The sequence below is a fragment of the Panulirus ornatus genome, chromosome 4, assembly GCF_036320965.1.
Source record: "Panulirus ornatus isolate Po-2019 chromosome 4, ASM3632096v1, whole genome shotgun sequence".
Classification (NCBI taxonomy): domain Eukaryota; kingdom Metazoa; phylum Arthropoda; class Malacostraca; order Decapoda; family Palinuridae; genus Panulirus; species Panulirus ornatus.
This window is the reverse complement of record NC_092227.1, coordinates 89,117,288-89,136,802: the sequence shown is the minus strand read 5'-3', so window position 1 is coordinate 89,136,802 and position 19,515 is coordinate 89,117,288. Positions and strand designations below refer to the sequence as shown.

Below are 19,515 nucleotides of genomic sequence, written 5' to 3'. Positions count from 1 at the left end.
CACACAGGGAATACATGGGAAGTATTCCCTCTGGAGGCTGGGAGAATGCATGTACAGGGAATAAGGGTGAGAGTTCAAATTACAGATATATAAGTTTGTTGAGTGTACACAGTAATTTGTATCAGAGAGAGGTAATTAAGAGGGTGATGGCATGTGCAAAACATCAGATGTGGGGTGAAACAGTTTGGTTTTAGAAGTAGTGGAGGTGTATATATGTTCCTATGAATATAAAAATTGTGCTGAAGATGAAATGAAGCATTTTTGGAGAAATCTGAATGGCTGTATACATGGGTTGGAGAAGTTGAAGGTGGTTGTAACGGTTGATATCAATGCGAAGCTGAGATGCAACAAAAGTGGAGGGATAGCCAGTATATGAGGAGTGCCTAGAGTAAGTGAGAATGGAAGTCATCTTGCAGTTGTCTGTGGTAAGAGGGGTTTCTACCATGCAAACACCTTTTTTCAGCAAACACCTTTTCTTCAGCACAAGATGATTCACAGATATAAGAGGATGAGAAATGATGGACAAGAACAACAGGAGTTGACTGATTATGTAGCAGTGGATGGGAGGTTGAGAAAGGCTGTGCTGGATGCTAGATTTTAAGAGGAGTCTTTGAAAATTCTGACCATTAAGCAGTTCTTGTAGAGGTGAGGATCAGACAGAAGTGGAGTTATGGCATAAAGAAGAATGGAGAGGTAAGAGTGTTGTTGAAGTACAGTGGAGAAAACATGACAAACGAGTGGATGCATTTAATGTAGAATTTAGCATGAATAAAAGTACCTGAAGTGAAAGGGTCAGAGAGAATGGTTTGGTTGAGAGAGAAGAGATGGAGAAAGCTTTGAGGATGATGAAATCCAGCAAGGTGGTGGGTTTGGATGGCACTGCATTTGAATTCATTAAAAAAAAAGGGTGATTGTGTTGTTGATTGGTTGGTAAGGATATTCAGTGTAGGTATGGATTAAGGTGAATTGCCTGAGGATTGGCAGTAATGCTTGCAAAGTGCCATTGTACAAAAGCAAAGGGGATAAAGGTGTGTTCAAACTATACAGGCATAAGTTTGTTGAGTATTCCTGGAAAATTGTATGGGAGGGTATTGACTGAGAGGGCGAAGGCATGTACAGAGCATCAGATTGGGGAAGAGCAGTGTGGATTCAGAAGTGGTAGAGAACGTGTTGATCAGGTGTTTGCTTTGAAGAATGTGTGTGAGATATATTTACAGAAACAGATGGATTTGTATGTGGTATTTATGAATCCATAGAAGGCATATGATAGGGTTGATAAGAGATGCTTTTGTGGAAGGTCTTAAGAGTATATGGTGTGGGAAGCAAGTTGCTAGAAGCACTGAAAAGTTTTCATCAAGGATGTAAGGCATATGTACAAATAGGAAGAGAGGAGAGTGACTGGTTCCCAGTGAAGGTTGGTCTGCAGCAGGGGTATGTGATGTCTCCATGGTTGTTTAATTTGTTTATGGATGGGGTGGTTAGGGAGGTGAATGCAAGAGTTTTGGAGAGAGGGGTGAGCATGCAGTCTGCTGGGGATGAGAGGGCTGGGAAGTGAGTCAGCTGCTGTTCGCTGATGATATAGCACTGGTGGCTGATTCAAGTGAGAAACTGCATAAGATGGTGACTGAGTTTGGAAAAGTGTGTGAAAGGAGAAAGTTGAGAGTAAATGTGAATAAGAGCAAGGTTATTAGGTTCAGCAAGGTTGAGGGACAAGTTTGAATGCAGAAAAACTGGAGGAAGTGAAGTGTTTTAGATATCTGGGAGTGGACTTTGCAGTGAATGGAACCATGGAAGCAGAAGTGAGTCACAGGGTGAGGGAGGAGGCAAAGGTTCTAGGAGCAATGAAGAATGTGTGAAAAGAGAGAACATTATTTCAGAGAGCAAAAATGGGTATGTTTGAAGGAATAGTAGTTCCAACAATATTATAGGGCTGGAAGGCACGGGCTATAAGTAGGGTTGCGAGGAGGAAGGTGGATGTGTTGGAAATGAAATGTATGAGGACAATATGTGGTGTGATGTGGTTTGATCGAGTAAGAAATGAAAGGGTAAGAGAGATGTGTGGAAATAAATAGAGTGTGGTTGAGAGAGCAGAAAAGGTGTATTGAAATGGTTTGGACATATGGAGAGAATGAGTGAGGAAAGGTTGACAAAGAGGACTTATGTGGCAGAGGTGGAAGGAAAAATGAGAAGCAGGAGACCAAATTGGAGGGGGAAGGATGGAGTGAAAAAGATTTTGAGTGATTGGGGTCTGAACTTACAGGAGGGTGAGGTGTGTGCAAGGAACAGTATGAACTGGTATGATGTGGTATACCAGGGTCGACATGCTGTCAATGAACAAAAGCAGGGCATGAGAAACATTCTGGGTAAACCATGGAAAGGTCTGTAGGGCCTGGATTAGGATAAGGAGCTATGGTTTCAGTTTATTACACATGACAGCTAGAGACTGAGTGTGAACAAATGTGGCCATTTTTTTCTGTATTTCTGCCCTCACTTCGCTAAAGCGATGGGTAATGATGCTGTTTTCTGTGGGGGTGGCGCTTGGAATGGATTGAAGGCAAGCAAGAACCAATATGTAAATGTGTATATGAGGGGGGAGGGGGATGGTATTCCATGTGTGGCGAGGTGGCGATGTGAATGAATAAAGGCAGACAGTGTGAATTTTGTGCATGGGTATATATGTATGTGTCTGTGTGTATATATATATATATGTGTACATTGAGATGTGTAGGTATGTATATTTGCGTGTGTGGACATGTATGTATATACATGTGTATGGGGTTGGGTTGGGCCATTTCTTTTGTCTGTTTCCTTGCGCTACCTCGCAAACGCGGGAGACAGCGACAAAGCAAAATAAATAAAATAAATAATATATATATATATATATATATATATCCCTGGGGATAGGGGAGAAAGAATACTTCCCACGTATTCCCTGCGTGTCGTAGAAGGCGACTAAAAGGGAAGGGAGCGGGGGGCTGGAAATCCTCCCCTCTCAATTTTTTTTTTTTTTTTTTTTTTTTTTTTAATTTTCCAAAAGAAGGAACAGAGAAGGGGGCCAGGTGAGGATATTCCCTCAATGGCCCAGTTCTCTGTTCTTAATGCTACCTCGCTAACGCGGGAAATGGCGAATAGTTTGAAAAAAAAAAAAAAAAAAATGTATATGTCAGTGTATGTATATGTATATGCATGTATATGTGTGTGTTGATATGTATAAGTGTATGTATATGTACATGTATAGGTGTTTATGTATATACATGTGTATATGAGTGGATGGGTCATCCTTCATCTGTTTCCTGGTGCCACCTCGCTGATATGGGAAACAATGATCAAGTGTGATAAAATAAATAAATACAAAAAAGTGCCTGAGGATTGTGGATGTTATGAATGTATGTCACAATCATAGCAAAATGAGTCTGCTAAGTATACCAGGAACAGTGTATGAAGGAATGATGGAAGAAACTGAATGTAAAATAAGTGAAGAACATGTGGGTTTTAGGGAAGGTAGGGAATGTGTGGATCAGATTTTCAGAGTAATAATGACTGTGACAGTGGAAAAGTATTTAACAAAAGGTTAGAAGGTGATTGCAACTTTATGGATATGGGGAAAGTGGAATGCTTTGTGGGATGTATTAAAAATATATGTGGGTAGAGGGACAACTGATGGATAGTGTGAGTGCCTTCCAAATGCACATATTAGAAAGGATGAAAAGATGAGCAAAAGTTTCAGTATAAGTGTGAGGCAGGGCTGTGTGATGTCACTGTGGCCTTTTATCACATACATGGGCAGAGTGATAAAAGAGATGAAAGCAAAACTAGGGAAAAGGGGTGCAGAGATGGAGTGTGGTGAAGGTATGGTGGCTTGTGACAAATCTGTTTGCTGATGATACTGTGTTGTTTGCTGACAGTGAAGAGAAGTTGCAGAAGGTTGTAATATTGGTTCATGATGTATGCAAGCAAAGACAATTGAAGGATAATGTGAGCAAAAGTAAAGTAACGGTGTCTGAAAGGAAACAGAGTGAAAGTAAAGATTTCGCAAAGCCCTACAAAATGAGAGAAGAAAAAGCATTATAGATATTGTGGGAAAAAGACTGGAAGAGGTAACAGAATTTAAGTATTTGGGAGCTATCTTGAGTAAGTTTGGTGATATGGAAGGAGAGATATGGGAATGAGCAGAACAGGACAGAAGAATCATTGGGTCCCTTAACAGAATAATGAAGGTAGAGGTGTAAGTAAGGAAGTGAAGAAGGAATTAAAGGATAGCATAGTCCTCCTGACCCTGACTTATGCAGCTGAAACATGGACATGGGGTAAATTTACAAAGGTGGAGAATCCAGGCTGTGAAAATTCATCACATGAAAGGTGCATGTGGTATGACTACACAAAATTAAGAAAATAATGATGGGGTGTGAGAGACTTTACATGACAGGGAATGCAGGCAGAGATATTGAATTGGGAAGTAGTAAAGTGGGTGGAACATAATACTTTCAGGCAGTTTGTGCATGTGGAAAGAATGCAATAGTGGAAGTTTACAAGGAGACTGTGGGTAGGAGGATTAAAGAGATTGGCGTGTAAGGAAGACCACCTGTGACATGGGGAAACAGAAAGGAGAGAAATAGGGGAAGAATGCATGGAACAGTGTATACAAGGGAGACATGTAAGGACGAGGATTAGTGGAAACTCTTTTGCCATGGCCACCCCCTTGATGGGAGTTCCTGGGGAGAATGGGCATCAGAGACATAGATAGCAACTGAAGAAGGAGCCAAGCAATGAGTACTAACTCTTATTAATGGTTCAGGCTGGGGTGACTAAATGTGTCTGGATGTAACCAAGATTAGTAAAAAGGAGAGATAGGCATGTAGAAGGTTTCAGGAAAGAAACGAGAATATTCCAGCTCTGAGTGAAACAAGGTTCAAGGGTAAGCAGGAAGAATGGTTTGAGAATAGCTTGGAATTACTGTGAGGTTAAGCGCCAAGGAAGGTGTGGCACCTCTGCTGAAGGAAGAGTTCTGTGAATGTGTGAAACAGAGTAAGGAAGTGAGCTCCTATGATTGTGGATAAAAATTAAAGTATATTATGATAAGTAGGTTGTTATTAGTGCTTATGTACCAAGCCTTGAAAAGAGTGATAAAGAGCAGCATGTGTTTTGGAAATAGGTGAGTGAATATGTCAGCAGTTTTGATGCAACAGATTGGGTTCTAGATTAGTAATGGGTAATTTGAACATGAAAGTGGGTAATGTGGCAGTTGAGGGTACAATTACAGGACAACGAGTATTTATCAAAGTGAAAAAAAAGAAAATGGTGAACAGCTTATGGAGTTTTGTGCTGAAAATGGAAATGCCTGATTAAAAAAAGGGACATACATAAGTACTTAAGACTGATAGAGAACGGATGTGAGCAAAGCAGGCCTTTTCTGTCCATTCCTGGCACCACTTAGCTAACACAGGAAACAGTAAACAAGATTAAAAAAAATATATATATTTTCATGCATAACTGCCATTTCCCGTGTTTGCAAGGGAATGCCAGAAACAGATGAAGAAAGGTCATATTCACTCCCTTCCATCTCTAGATGTCATGTGTAACGCACCAAACCACAGCTCCCCTTCCATAAATAGACCCATCAACCTTTCCATCATTTCCCCAGCTGCTTCACATGCCTTGGATTAGTCCACTGACAGCATGTTGATCCCTATATACCACATCATTCCAAATGACTCTCCCGTGCACACCTTTCACCCTCCTGCATGCTGGTGCCCCAATAACTCAAAATCTTTTTCATTCCATCCTTCTATTTCCAACACATCCTCCCTCCTCTGCACAGCCCATGCCTTGCATCCATATGATATTGTTGGAACTACTGTACCTTCAGACATATCTAATTTTGCCCTCCTACATAAAGACCTCTTATCACACATTCTTCAATGCTCCCAGAACATTCACCCCCTCATCCACCCTATGAATCACTTACTTCCATGCATCACTTACATGGTTACACTTGCTGCCATGTCCACTCCCAGGTATCTAAAAGTCTACCTCCTCCATATTTTCTCCATTCAAACTCACGACCTAACTAACCTGCCTCTTTGCACTGCTGAACCTAATAATCTTGCTTTTTTTTCACATTTGCTCTCAACTTTCTCATTTTACACACTCTCCCTAACACTTACTTTTGCAGTTTCTTACTTGAACTTGCCACCAGCATCGTCATCACTAAACAATAACTAATTCTTTCCCTTGCCCTCTCACCCCCTACAGACTGTGTACCTACCCCTTTCTTTAAGACCATTGCATTTACTTTCCTCATCACCTCATCCATAAACAAATTAAACAGCTATGGTGACATCACACCCTAGCTGCAGACCCATGCTCATCTGGAACCACTCACCCTACTCTCTACCGACTCACACAAATGCATTACTTTCTTGATAAAACTCCTTGCTGCTTCTAGTAGTTTTCCTTCCAGCACCATATATTTGTAACGCCTTCCACAACACCATCATATACCACACACAAAACCTTCTGTTTCTCTAAGTATTCCTCACATACATTTTATGAAGCAAGCTAATCCACAAAACCTCTCCCACTCCTGAAACCACAACTTTCCTCCCCATTTTGATGACCTGTGCATACCTCTACCCTCTAAATCACTTATTTCTCTGCCTTTTCCTACCTTAGTGAGATATTATCGGGAAGAGAATGGGCTCTAACAAAAAAGTTCTCATTCAGCTCTTTCTTCTGTTAATTTCTGCAAATGATGATACAGAAGGGGAGTATTTCAGGCCCTCCAACTCCCATTCCTCTTACTCGCCTTCTATGACAAGCACCAGAAACTTTAATAGTATCATTTCTCTCCTATCAATAGAATTACTTCTCTCCTATCCCTACCTTTTACTATCTAACTCTGTACAATATGCTGGTTCACCAAATGAGAACAGGGTCTTTGTTAACACCATTAAACAAGAAATGGTTAATATACTTACAATACAATGAATCACTACAATATTCTTTGGATCCTTAGCTAAGTAGTCATGGATGCTACATGCTAAATTATATAAAGCTCCCAATGTTGGGGCTTTTTTAGCAGACCAGTTTCCTTCTACCACTCTTGACGTGAATTTTGTTGAATGATATTGTCGACCAGACACATTATAGATCACATAATGACCAATGTGTCTGCCATCCAACACAGCTGTAAAGACGTGCACAATTAGTGATCATATCAACAGAACTGACATTACAGCACTATCATCTAGCATGTACAGTTTCTAATTACATTCCTTTTTCCTAGACCTGATTGTATCTCCTGCCCTACAGAGGTGGCACCAAGTATGGATGAACAACAGCCTCACAATCTCAATCAGTACCCTCCCATATAATATCCCAGGAATACTCAACAAACTTATACCTCTGTAATTCTAATACTCACCTTTACCCCCTTTGCCTTTGTACAATGGACGAGTTTTGCAGGGAAATAGTGCAAATGACTGGAAGATGTATAAAAGAAAGAGGCAGGAGGTCAAGAGAAAGGTGCAAGAGGTGAAAAAGAGGGCAAATGAGAGTTGGGTGAGAAAGTATCATTAAATTTTAAAAAGAATAAAAAGATATCTTGGAAGGAGTTAAATGAAGTGCGTAAGACAAGAGAACAAATGGGAACATCGGTGAAGGGGGCTAATGGGGAGGTGATAACAAGAAGTGATGTCAGAAGGAGATGAAGAGAGTATTTTGAAGGTCTGTTGAATGCTTTAGATGATAGAGTGGCAGATATAGGGTGTTTTGGACAAGGTGGTGTGCGAAGTGAGAGGGTTAGGGAGAATGATTTGGTAAACAGAGAAGAGGTAGTAAAAGCTTTGCGGAAGATGAAAGCTGGCAAGGCAGTGGGTTTGGATGGTATTTCATGTGTGGCGGGGTGGTGACGGGAATGAATAAAGGCAGCAAGTATGAATCTTGTAAGTGTTTATATGTATATGTCTGTGTATGTATATATATATATATATGCTAAAATGTATAGGTATGTATATGTGTGTGTGTGGACTTGTATGTATATACATGTGCATGTGGGTGGGTTGGGCCATTCTTTCGTCTGTTTCCTTGCGCTACATCGCTAACGCGGGAGACAGCGACAAAGTATAATAAATAAATAGATTTATTTGCTTTGTCGCTGTCTCCAGTGTTAGCGAGGTAGTGCAAGGAAACAGACGAAAGAATGGCCTAACCCATCCACATACACATGTATATACATACACGTCCACACATGCATATGTACATAATTATAAATCTCAACGTATACATATATATACACACACAGACATATAGATATATACACATGTACATAACTCATACTGTCTGCCTATATTCATTCCCATCACCACCTCGCCACAAATGAAATAACAACCCCTCCCCCCTCATGTGTGCGAGGTAGTGCTAGAAAAGACAACAGAGGCACCATCCGTTCACACTCAGTCTCTAGCTGTCATGTAATAATGCACCGAAACCACAGCTCCCTTTCCACATCCAGGCCCCACAGAACTTTCCATGGTTTACCCCAGACGCTTCACATGCCCTGGATCAACCCATTGACAGCACGTCAACCCCAGTATACCACATCGTTCCAATTCATTCTATTCCTTGCACGGCTTTCACCCTCCTGTATGTTCAGGCCCCAATTACTCAAAATCTTTTTCACTCCATCTTTCCACCTCCAATTTGGTCTCCCACTTCTCCTCATTCCCTCCACCTCTGACACATATGTCCTCTTGGTCAATCTTTCCTCACTCATTCTCTCCATGTGACCAAACCATTTCAAAACACCCTCTTCTGCTCTCTCAACCACACTCTTTTTATTACCACACATCTCTCTTACCTTATTGTTACATACTCGATCAAACCACCTCACACCACATATTGTCCTCAAACATCTCATTTCCTGCACATCCACCCTCCTGCGCACAACTCTATCCATAGGCCACGCCTCGCAACCATATAACATTGTTGGAATCACTATTCCTTCAAACATACCCACTTTTGCTTTCCGAGATAATGTTCTCGACTTCCACACATTCTTCAAGGCTCCCAGAATTTTCGCCCCCTCCCCCACCCTATGATTCACTTCTGCTTCCATGGTTCCATCTGCTGCCAAATCCACTCCCAGATATTTAAAACACTTCACTCCCTCCAGTTTTTCTCCATTCAAACTTACCTCCCAACTGACTTGACTTCAACCCTACTGTACCTGATAACCTTGCTCTTATTCACATTTACTCACATTTATGTAGGTTTGTGGCAAGGGTGTGTGATGTCTCCATGGTTGTTTAATTTGATTATGGATGGGGTTGTTAGGGAGGTGAATGCAAGAGTTTTGGAGAGAGGGGAAAGTATGCAGTCTCTTGTGGATGAGAGAGCTTGGGAAGAGAGTCAGTTGTTGTTCACTAATGATACAGTGCTGGTGGCTGATTCGGGTGAGAAACTGCAGAAGCTGGTGACTGAGTTTGGTAAAGTGTGTGAAAGAAGAAAGTTGAGAGTAAATGTGAATAAGAGCAAGATTATTAGGTACAGTAGGGATGAGGGTCAAGTCAATTGGGAGGTAAGTTTGAATGGAGAAAAACTGGAGGATGTGAAGTGTTTTAGATATCTGGGAGTGGATTTGGCAGCGGATGGTACCATAGAAGCGGAGTCGAGTCATAGGGTGGGGGAGGGGGCCAAAATTCTGGGAGATTTGAAGAATGTTTGGAAGTCAAGAACATTATCTCGGAAAGCAAAAATGGGTATGTTTGAAGGAATAGTGGTTCCAACAATGTTGTATGGTTGCGAGGCGTGGCCTTTGGAAAGAGTTGCGCACAGGAGGGTGGATGTGCTGGAAATGAGATGTCTGAGGACAATATGTGGTGTGAAGTGGTTTGATTGAGTAAATAATAATAGGGTAAGAGAGATGTGTGGTAATGAAACGAGTGTGGTTGAGAGAGCAGAAGAGGGTGTTTTGAAATGGTTTGGTCACATGGAGAGAATGAGTGAGGAAAGATTGACAAAGAGGATATATGTGTCAGAGGTGGAGGGAATGAGGAGAAGTGGGAAACTAAATTGGAGGTGGAAAAATGGAGTGAAAAAGATTTTGAGTGATCGGGACCTGAACATGCAAGAGGGTGAAAGGCGTGCAAGGAATAGAGTGAATTGGAACGATGTGGTGTACCGGGGTCGACATGCTGTCAATGGATTGAACCAAGGCATGTGAAGCGTCTGGGGAAAACCATGGAAAGTTCTATGGGGCCTGGATGTGGAAAGGGAGTTGTGGTTTCGATGCATTATTACATGACAGCTAGAGACTGAGTGTAAACGAATGGGGCCTTTGTTGTCTTCCTAGCGCTACCTCGCACACATGAGGGGGGAGGGGGTTGTTATTTCATGTGTGGCGGGGTGGCGATGGGAATGAATAAAGGCAGACAGTATGAATTATGTACATGCGTATATATGTCTGTGTGTGTGTATATATATGTATACGTTGAGATGTATAGGTATGTATATTTGCATGTGTGGACATGTATGTATATACATGTGTATGTGGGTGGAATGGGTCATTCTTTCGTCTGTTTCCTTGCGTTACCTCGCTAACGCAGGAGACAGTGACAAAGCAAAATAAATAAATATAAATATAATAACAAAAATTGAAATAAAATAAAATAATAAAAAAATGTATGTGAACAGATCATTTAAGAATGTTCCAAGGTTTACCCCAGCCATTTCACATGCCTTGGTACAGTCCACTGGTAGTATTCAACCTGCACTCTCCCAAAACAAAACTCTAACAATACTGGTACCATACATAAAATGCATGTGAAAGTCACACATTATACTGCATAAATGAACACAAAGTCACAAGAGAAGTAAAAAGCAAGGGAGATTTCATCTAGCTCTGAAGTTGGTTTGATGCATAGTAGATAAAGATCAATCCAAGTACATACACAGTAACAAGGCTGGGAGACAATGGAATGAAGGTCTTGATATGAATATGAATTAGCAGGTAATAATCTGCAGGAATCTGTATATGAGAAGAGCTTGGGATTAGACAGTGTTCCTAACCTGTCAACAGGTCCCATCTTAGGAAAACAGGAGAGGACGCAAATTGTCTGATGGCCAATACCATTCACATATATAGATAAGTTAACATTGAGCAAACTGTTCATAAGCTGCACTGGGAAAAACAAAATTATGCTTCTCACGTTTGGTCATCAAACTTAAAGAAGCACATAATGCTAATAAAAAGATTCCAGAGGAAGGCAACAAGAATGGTAGATGAGACAGTTGAATTACAGGGATAAGCTAGAGGCCTCAAGTTTGCCCAGCATGGATGACAGAAGAGTAATGGGTGACCTTATCATAAGCTTTAAGTTTTTAAGTTCTATGAAAAATTCAATGACAGAATAACCATAGGTTATGTTAAGAAATTAAGCAAGAGGCTTGTTCGAAAAGACTTTTACCTTATATGAATAAAGGGTGAACGCATTAACTGAACAGTGCAATAGTAAATGCAATCAGCATACAAATCACAAATGAACTTTAAAAAGATTCATGAGAGCTGAGGAAGCTCAAGAGATGAGGCCCCATGAGTGTAGAACTTCCTTTCCTCATATTTTAAACAGGTAAATAATGAAGGCCATGAACAAATTAAAGTGACACCTAATATAGACACAAAAATAAATCCCTTAGTAGCCTTTACAAATAATTCATCCACTCAATGCTAAACAATGCATCACCTACCTGCCCTCCTATGCCAGTCATTAACTTCACTACACCAGATATACATCCATCAGAAATCACATTCCCTGGGTAACTACGAATTATACTTTCTCATCTGTGTTCTTGACATAAACCATCCCTTCATGATTACAAACACCAACCAACAAATCACAGGACATCTGATGACAAAGATGCAAACACATATACACAGCACCAAAACATTTCTTGACCTATGGTCCTACCCTATGGATGTAGCTGACTTTCTGAGCACCATGAAAGCCCCAGTAAAAAAGATCCTAGACAGGAGGTCCAAGTAAATACTTATATTCTGCACCTAATTGCATCTCCTGCCTTTGCTAGGTAGCATCAAAATCAAAAGCACAATAACCTCATTTGGACACTTTCACTCTATATCTGTCATGTACAATGCATAATTACTTTTATATTTCATTACCTATTTTACTTTGTCACTGTCTCCCATGTTAGCGAGGTAGCGCAAGGAAACACACGAAAGAATGGCCCAACCCACACGCATACACTTGTATATACATATACATCCACACACACAAATATACATACCTACACATTTCAACGTATACATATATATACACACACACAGACATATACATACATACACATGTACATAATTCATGGGCCATTTCTTTCGTCTGTTTCCTTGTGCTACCTCGCAAACGCGGGAGACAGCGGCAAAAAAAAAAGAAAAAAAAACATAATTCATAGTCTGCCTTTATTCATTCCCATCGCCACCCCGCCACACATGGAATAACATCCCCCTCCCCCAAATGTGCGCGAGGTAGTGCTAGGAAAAGACAACAAAGGCCCCATTCGTTCAAACTCATTCTCTAGCTGTCATGTAATAATGCACCGAAACCACAGCGCCCTTTCCACATCCAGGCCCCACAGAACTTTCCATGGCTTACCCCAGACGCTTCACATGCCCTAGTTCAATCCATTGACTACGTCGACCCTAGTATACCACATCGTTCCAATTCACTCTATTCCTTGCACACCTTTCACCCTCTTGCATGTTCAGGCCCCGATCACTCAAAATCTTTTTCACTCCATCTTTCCACCTCCAATTTGGTCTCCCACTTCTCCTCGTTCCCTCCACCTCTGACATATATATCCCCTTGGTCAATCTTTCCTCATTCATTCTCTCCATGTGACCAAACTATTTCAAAACACCCTCTTCTGCTCTCTCAACCACACACTTTTTATTACCACACATCTCTCTTACCCTTTCATTACTTACTCGATCATACCACCTCACACCACAAATTGTCCTCAAACATCTCATTTCCAACACATCCACCCTCCTCCGCACAACTCTATCTATAGCCCATGCATTGTAACCATATAACATTGTTTGAAGCACTATTCATTCAAACATACCCATTTTTGCTTTCCGAGATAATGTTCTTGACTTCCACACATTCTTCAATGCTCCCTGAACTTTCGCCCCCTCCCCACCCTATGGTTCACTTCTGCTTCCATGGTTCCATCTGCTGCCAAATCCACTCCTAGATATCTAAAACACTTCATTTCCTCCAGTTTTTCTCCATTCAAACTTACCTCCCAATTGACTTGACCCTCAACCCTACTGTACCTCATAACCTTGCTCTTATTCACATTTACTCTCAGCTTTCTTGTTCCACACACTTTACCAAACTCAGTCACCAGCTTCTGCAGTTTCTCACACAAATCAGCCACCAGCCCTCTATCATCAGCGAACAACAACTGACTCACTTCCCAAGCTCTCTCATCCACAACAGACTGCATACTTGCCCCTCTTTCCAAAACTCTTGCATTCACTTCCCTAACAACCCCATCCATAAACAAATTAAAAAACCATCGAGACATCACACACCCCTGCCGCAAACCAGCATTCACTGAGAACCAATCACTTTCCTCTCTTCCTACACATACACATGCCTTACATCCTCGATAAAAACTTTTCACTGCTTCTAACAACTTGCCTCCCACACAATATATTCTTAATACCTTCCACATAGCATCTCTATCAACTCTATCATATCACTTCTCCAGATCCATAAATGCTACATACAAATCCATTTGCTTTTCTAAGTATTTCTCACATACATTCTTCAAAGCAAACACCTGATCCACACATCCTCTACAACTTCTGAAACCACACTGCTCTTCCCCAATCTGATGCTCTGTACATGCCTTCACCCTCTCAATCAATACCCTACCATATAATTTACCAGGAATACTCAACAAATTTATACCTCTGTAATGTGAGCACTCACTTTTATCCCCTTTGCCTTTGTATAATGGCACTATGCACGCATTCCGCCAATCCTCAGGCACCTCACCATGAGTCATACATACATTACATAACCTTACCAACCAATCAACAATACAGTCATCCCCTTTTTTAATAAATTCCACTGCAATACCATCCAAACCCACTGCCTTGCCGGCTTTCATCTTCCGCAAAGGTTTTACTACCTCTTCTCTGTTTACCAAATCATTTTCCCTAACCCTCTCACTTTGCACACCATCTCGACCAAAACACACTATATCTGCCACTCTATCATCAAACACATTCAACAAACCTTCAAAATACTCACTCCATCTACTTCTCACATCACCACTACTTATCACCTCCCCATGAGCCCCCTTCACTGAAGTTCCCATTTGTTCCCTTGTCTTATGCACTTTATTTACCTCCTTCCAAAACATCTTTTCATTCTCCCTAAAATTTAATGATACTCTCTCACCCCAACTCTCATTTGCCCTCTTTTTCACCTCTTGCACCTTTCTCTTGATCTCCTGCCTCTTTCTTTTATACATCTCCCACTCATTTGCATTATTTCCCTGCAAAAATCATCTAAATGCCTCTCTCTTCTCTTTCACTAATAATCTTACTTCTTCATCCCACCACTCACTACCCTTTCTAATCAGCCCACCTCCCATGCTTCTCATGCCACAAGCATCTTTTGCGCAAGCCATCACTGCTTCCCTAAATACATCCCATTCCTCCCCCACTCCTCTTACCTCCTTTGTTCTCACCTTTTTCCATTCTGTACTCAGTCTCTCCTGGTACTTCCTCACACAAGTCTCCTTCCCAAGCTCACTTACTCTCACCACTCTCTTCACCCCAAGATTTTCTCTTCTTTTCTGAAAACCTCTACAAATCTTCACCTTCGCCTCCACAAGATAATGATCAGACATCCCTCCAGTTGCAACTCTCAGCACATTAGCATCCAAAAGTCTCTCTTTCGCGTGCCTATCAATTAACACGTAATTCAATAACGCTCTCTGGCCATCTCTCCTACTTACATATGTATACTTATGTATATCTCTCTTTTTAAACCAGGTATTTCAAATCACCAGTCCTTTTTCAGCACATAAACTACAAGCTCTCCACCATTTCCATTTACAACACTGAACACCCTATGTACACCAATTATTCCCTCAACTGCCACATTACTCACCTTTGCATTCAAATCTCCCATCACTATAACCCGTTCTTGTGCATCATAACTATGAACACACTCACTCAGCTGCTCCCAAAACACTTGCCTTTCACGATCTTTCTTCTCATGCCCAGGTGCATATGCACCAATAATCACCCATCTCTCTCCACCAACTTTCAGTTGTACCCATATCAATCCAGAGTTTACTTTCTTACACTCTATCACATACTCCCACCACTCCTTTTTCAGGAATAGTGCTACTCCTACCCTTGCTCTTGTCCTCTCACTAACCCCTGACTTTACTTCCAAGACATTCCCAAACCACTCTTCACCTTTACCCTTGAGCTTCGTTTCACTCACAGCCAAAACATCCAGGTTCCTTTCCTCAAACATACTTCCTATCTCTCCTTTTTCTCATCTTGGTTACATCCACACACATTTAGACACCCCAAATCTGAGCCTTCGAGGAGGATGAGCACTCTCCACGTGACTCCTTCTGTTTCCCCTTTTAGAAAGTTCAATACAAGGACGAGAGGGTTTCCAACTCCCCGCTCCCGTCCCTTTTAGTCGCCTTCACAAAATCAGATAAACAGAAATTTTCATTTAGCTTAAGGGTTCCTCTCTATGTATTCTAGTGTACAAAGGATTTGCTAAATCATATCTACTACTGCACTTGGAATGGCCCTATAAATAAAACTGCATTTATCATAATAAGTACTACACATTTTCTTGTGTGTCAACTCTTCTTATGATTTCTCCTAACGATTCATCACTCCTGGATATGTCCCAAATGTAACATCAGAAGTAACAGGAGAAAGCAAAAGATAAGCCCTAAAAATTACCATTCCAACATACCTTTAACATCATCCACATGATTCCTGTAGGCTGACTCTAATCCCTCAGCTGGGTATGACATAGCCATCATTCGAGATGTTATATGAGAAAGGTCAAGATCTGTTCGAGTTATTGACCTGAAAGCAGAATAGACAATATATTTCATATATGTAAACTAAATGGGCTTCTTCTTTAAGAGAACTGTGTTAGGTAAATGCTAATGTATGACTGGATATTAATCATATTGGGATCAACGTACAATAAAACTATCAAAACATATCTTAAATTTACCCACTCAAACCTACCCATCACCTTCTAACACCTCACATCTCACATTAAAATGAAAAAACAGACCATGACATATTCTCATAAAATACTATGGTCACAAAACTCCCTTACCAGACATCAAAAATACAAAGGAATACAGAGGAATTCATACATACAATTCAAAGAAAAATCTGCAAGAAGTCAAATATGACTAAGGAGGTGCAAGTAATATAAGTCATGGACTTGAAGCAAAATATCTATGAAGTACCTATAGCACTACTTTCATCCACTCTCATTGTTTAATAATTTCACATGTCAACACTCTTACTGAAGAGAAAGTACATCGCCACATTCAAGTAAAATGTTTGCCCATAAGTTTGTCCTTTGCTACAAGTGAAATCACACGAATCAAGTATTAAGTAGCTTGTTAGATCAAGATTATCAAAGCCTCTGATTATTTTGAATATTTCCATTAGATCATGTCTTTGTGGTAGGTAGTAGTTGGTAGGCAGCCAATAACCAGGGAGGTATATTACCAGTACTACCTGCCTGGGTATGAGAAGGGTTAGTGACAGCTGTGCTATGAGCCAGCACTTCAGTGGTTGTCAAGTTGCACTCCTCTGACCCAGGCAGCTGTCTTATCTTTCTGCCTTGCCTACATGTGGACTACAATCTCTCCTTGTCACACATGACATTTGACAACACTTAACCCAAAGAGATCATTCTTCATAACTCTGGATTTTCCTGTGGTGAGTGCTATGTGCTACCTCCTGCCTTTTGGAAAAATGGTAGGAGCAATAAGTAGCAGTAGTTGGTAGGAACATTTATATAGGAGCATTACATAAAACTAGTGACTGTATTGTTGACTGGTTGGTAAGGTTATTTAATGTATGTATGACTCATGGTGAGGTGCCTGAGGATTGGCGGAATGCGTGCATAGTGCCATTGTACAAAGGCAAAGGGGATAAGAGTGAGTGCTCAAATTACAGAGGTATAAGTTTGTTGAGTATTCCTGGCAAATTATATGGGAGGGTATTGATTGAGAGGGTGAAGGCATGTACAGAGCATCAGATTGGGGAAGAGCAGTGTGGTTTCAGAAGTGGTAGAGGATGTGTGAATCAGGTGTTTGCTTTGAAGAATGTATGTGAGAAGTACTTAGAAAAGCAAATGGATTTGTATGTAGCATTTATGGATCTGGAGAAGGCATATGATAGAGTTGATAGAGATGCTCTGTGGAAGGTATTAAGAATATATGGTGTGGGAGGCAAGTTGTTAGAAGCAGTGAAAAGTTTTTATCGAGGATGTAAGGCATGTGTACATGTAGGAAGAGAGGAAAGTGATTGGTTCTCAGTGAATGTAGGTTTGCGGCAGGGGTGTGTGATGTCTCCATGGTTGTTTAATTTGTTTATGGATGGGGTTGTTAGGGAGGTGAATGCAAGAGTTTTGGAAAGAGGGGCAAGTATGAAGTCTGTTGGGGATGAGAGAGCTTGGGAAGTGAGTCAGTAGTTGTTCGCTGATGATACAGCGCTGGTGGCTGATTCATGTGAGAAACTGCAGAAGCTGGTGACTGAGTTTGGTAAAGTGTGTGAAAGAAGAAAGTTAAGAGGAAATGTGAATAACAGCAAGGTTATTAGGTACAGTAGGGTTGAGGGTCAATTCAATTGGGAGGTGAGTTTGAATGGAGAAAAACTGGAGGAAGTGAAGTGTTTTAGATATCTGGGAGTGGATCTGGCAGCGGATGGAACCATGGAAGCGGAAGTGGATCATAGGGTGGGGGAGGGGGGCGAAAATTCTGGGAGCCTTGAAGAATGTGTGGAAGGCGAGAACATTATCTCGGAAAGCAAAAATGGGTATGTTTGAAGGAATAGTGGTTCCAACAATGTTGTATGGTTGCGAGGTGTGGACTATGGATAGAGTTGTGCGCAGGAGGATGGATGTGCAGGAAATGAGATGTTTGAGGACAATGTGTGGTGTGAGGTGGTTTGATCAAGTAAGTAACGTAAGGGTAAGAGAGATGTGTGGAAATAAAAAGAGCGTGGTTGAGAGAGCAGAAGAGGGTGTTTTGAAATGGTTTGGTCACATGGAGAGAATGAGTGAGGAAAGATTGACCAAAAGGATACATGTGTCGGAGGTGGAGGGAACGAGGAGAAGAGGGAGACCAAATTGGAGGTGGAAAGATGGAGTGAAAAAGATTTTGTGTGATCGGGGCCTGAACATGCAGGAGGGTGAAAGGAGGGCAAAGAATAGAGTGAATTGGAGCGATGTGGTATACCGGGGTTGACGTGCTGTCAGTGGATTGAATCAAGGCATGTGTATGGGGGTGTGTTGGGCCATTTCTTTCGTCTGTTTCCTTGCGCTACCTCGCAAACGCGGGAGACAGCGACAAAGCAAAAAAAAAAAAAACATAAAACTAGTATTCAGGAACGTTTGTCAGAAGCATTATGTAAAAGTAGTCATAAGGAACATTAGATAGGAGCCTCTGCAAACACTGTGCTAGACTTGCCCTATGCCAGTGGCCTGTTAAAGGTGAGACACTAAAGGCTGAAAAGCAGCACTGGAGTTCACTAGTTATGGAGACTCTACTACCGTGGCCACCCACTTGAGGGAGTTCCAGAAGGGAACAGGCATCAAAGATACAGGTAGATATACATCTCTGTCTTTTTTCTATGCTAAATAAATGTCATTTTGTTCATTCTCACAAGATTTGTTTTTTAGTCTGGGAATCATCTTGTAGCTTGATGCTGCACCCTCTTTACTCTGTTTACATCTTTTTTCAAGCTGGGTGACCAAAACTAAAATCAATATTCAAGATGGGGATGAACCAATGAACTGTAATTGTTCATTCTTTATACTATTTCTATGCACTGTCTACTTGGTGTTTGGTCACCAAAGATGATCAAACTCTAAAAATTTCTTCTCAATTATCTTTTGTGATTCATGGATAACCCTCAGAATGGTTAAATGTAACAAGTTGTGTACCACAAGGATCAGTCTTGAGACCAGGTCTCTTTCTAATTATTATGATAATAATGGTTGCATCATAAGATATTGAAATTTGCAGACAATAATATGTCGGGAACATATCTGCAAGAGAAATTGAGTATCTGCAACTTCAAAAGGACATAAAAAACTGATGGAATGGTGGTCTCTCTCTCTCTCTCTCTCTCTCTCTCTCTCTCTCTCTCTCTCTCTCTCTCTCTCTCTCTCTCTCTTCCCCCCACTGGCA

General features: G+C 41.1%; 1 protein-coding gene across 3 annotated transcripts in view; it reads right to left on the bottom strand.

Moving 5' to 3' along the window:
* The window catches only part of LOC139746207 (cyclin-G-associated kinase-like), a 329,022-nt gene that overhangs the window by 187,086 nt on the left and 122,421 nt on the right, over positions 1 to 19,515 (bottom strand). For all 3 annotated transcript variants that reach the window (XM_071657155.1, XM_071657166.1, XM_071657174.1), the window contains 2 exons: positions 16,044 to 16,159; positions 6,978 to 7,186 (listed from right to left, as the gene is read on the bottom strand). In XM_071657155.1, the coding sequence (XP_071513256.1) occupies positions 6,978 to 7,186; positions 16,044 to 16,159 (325 nt within the window). The remainder of the gene's footprint in view (positions 1 to 6,977; positions 7,187 to 16,043; positions 16,160 to 19,515) is intronic.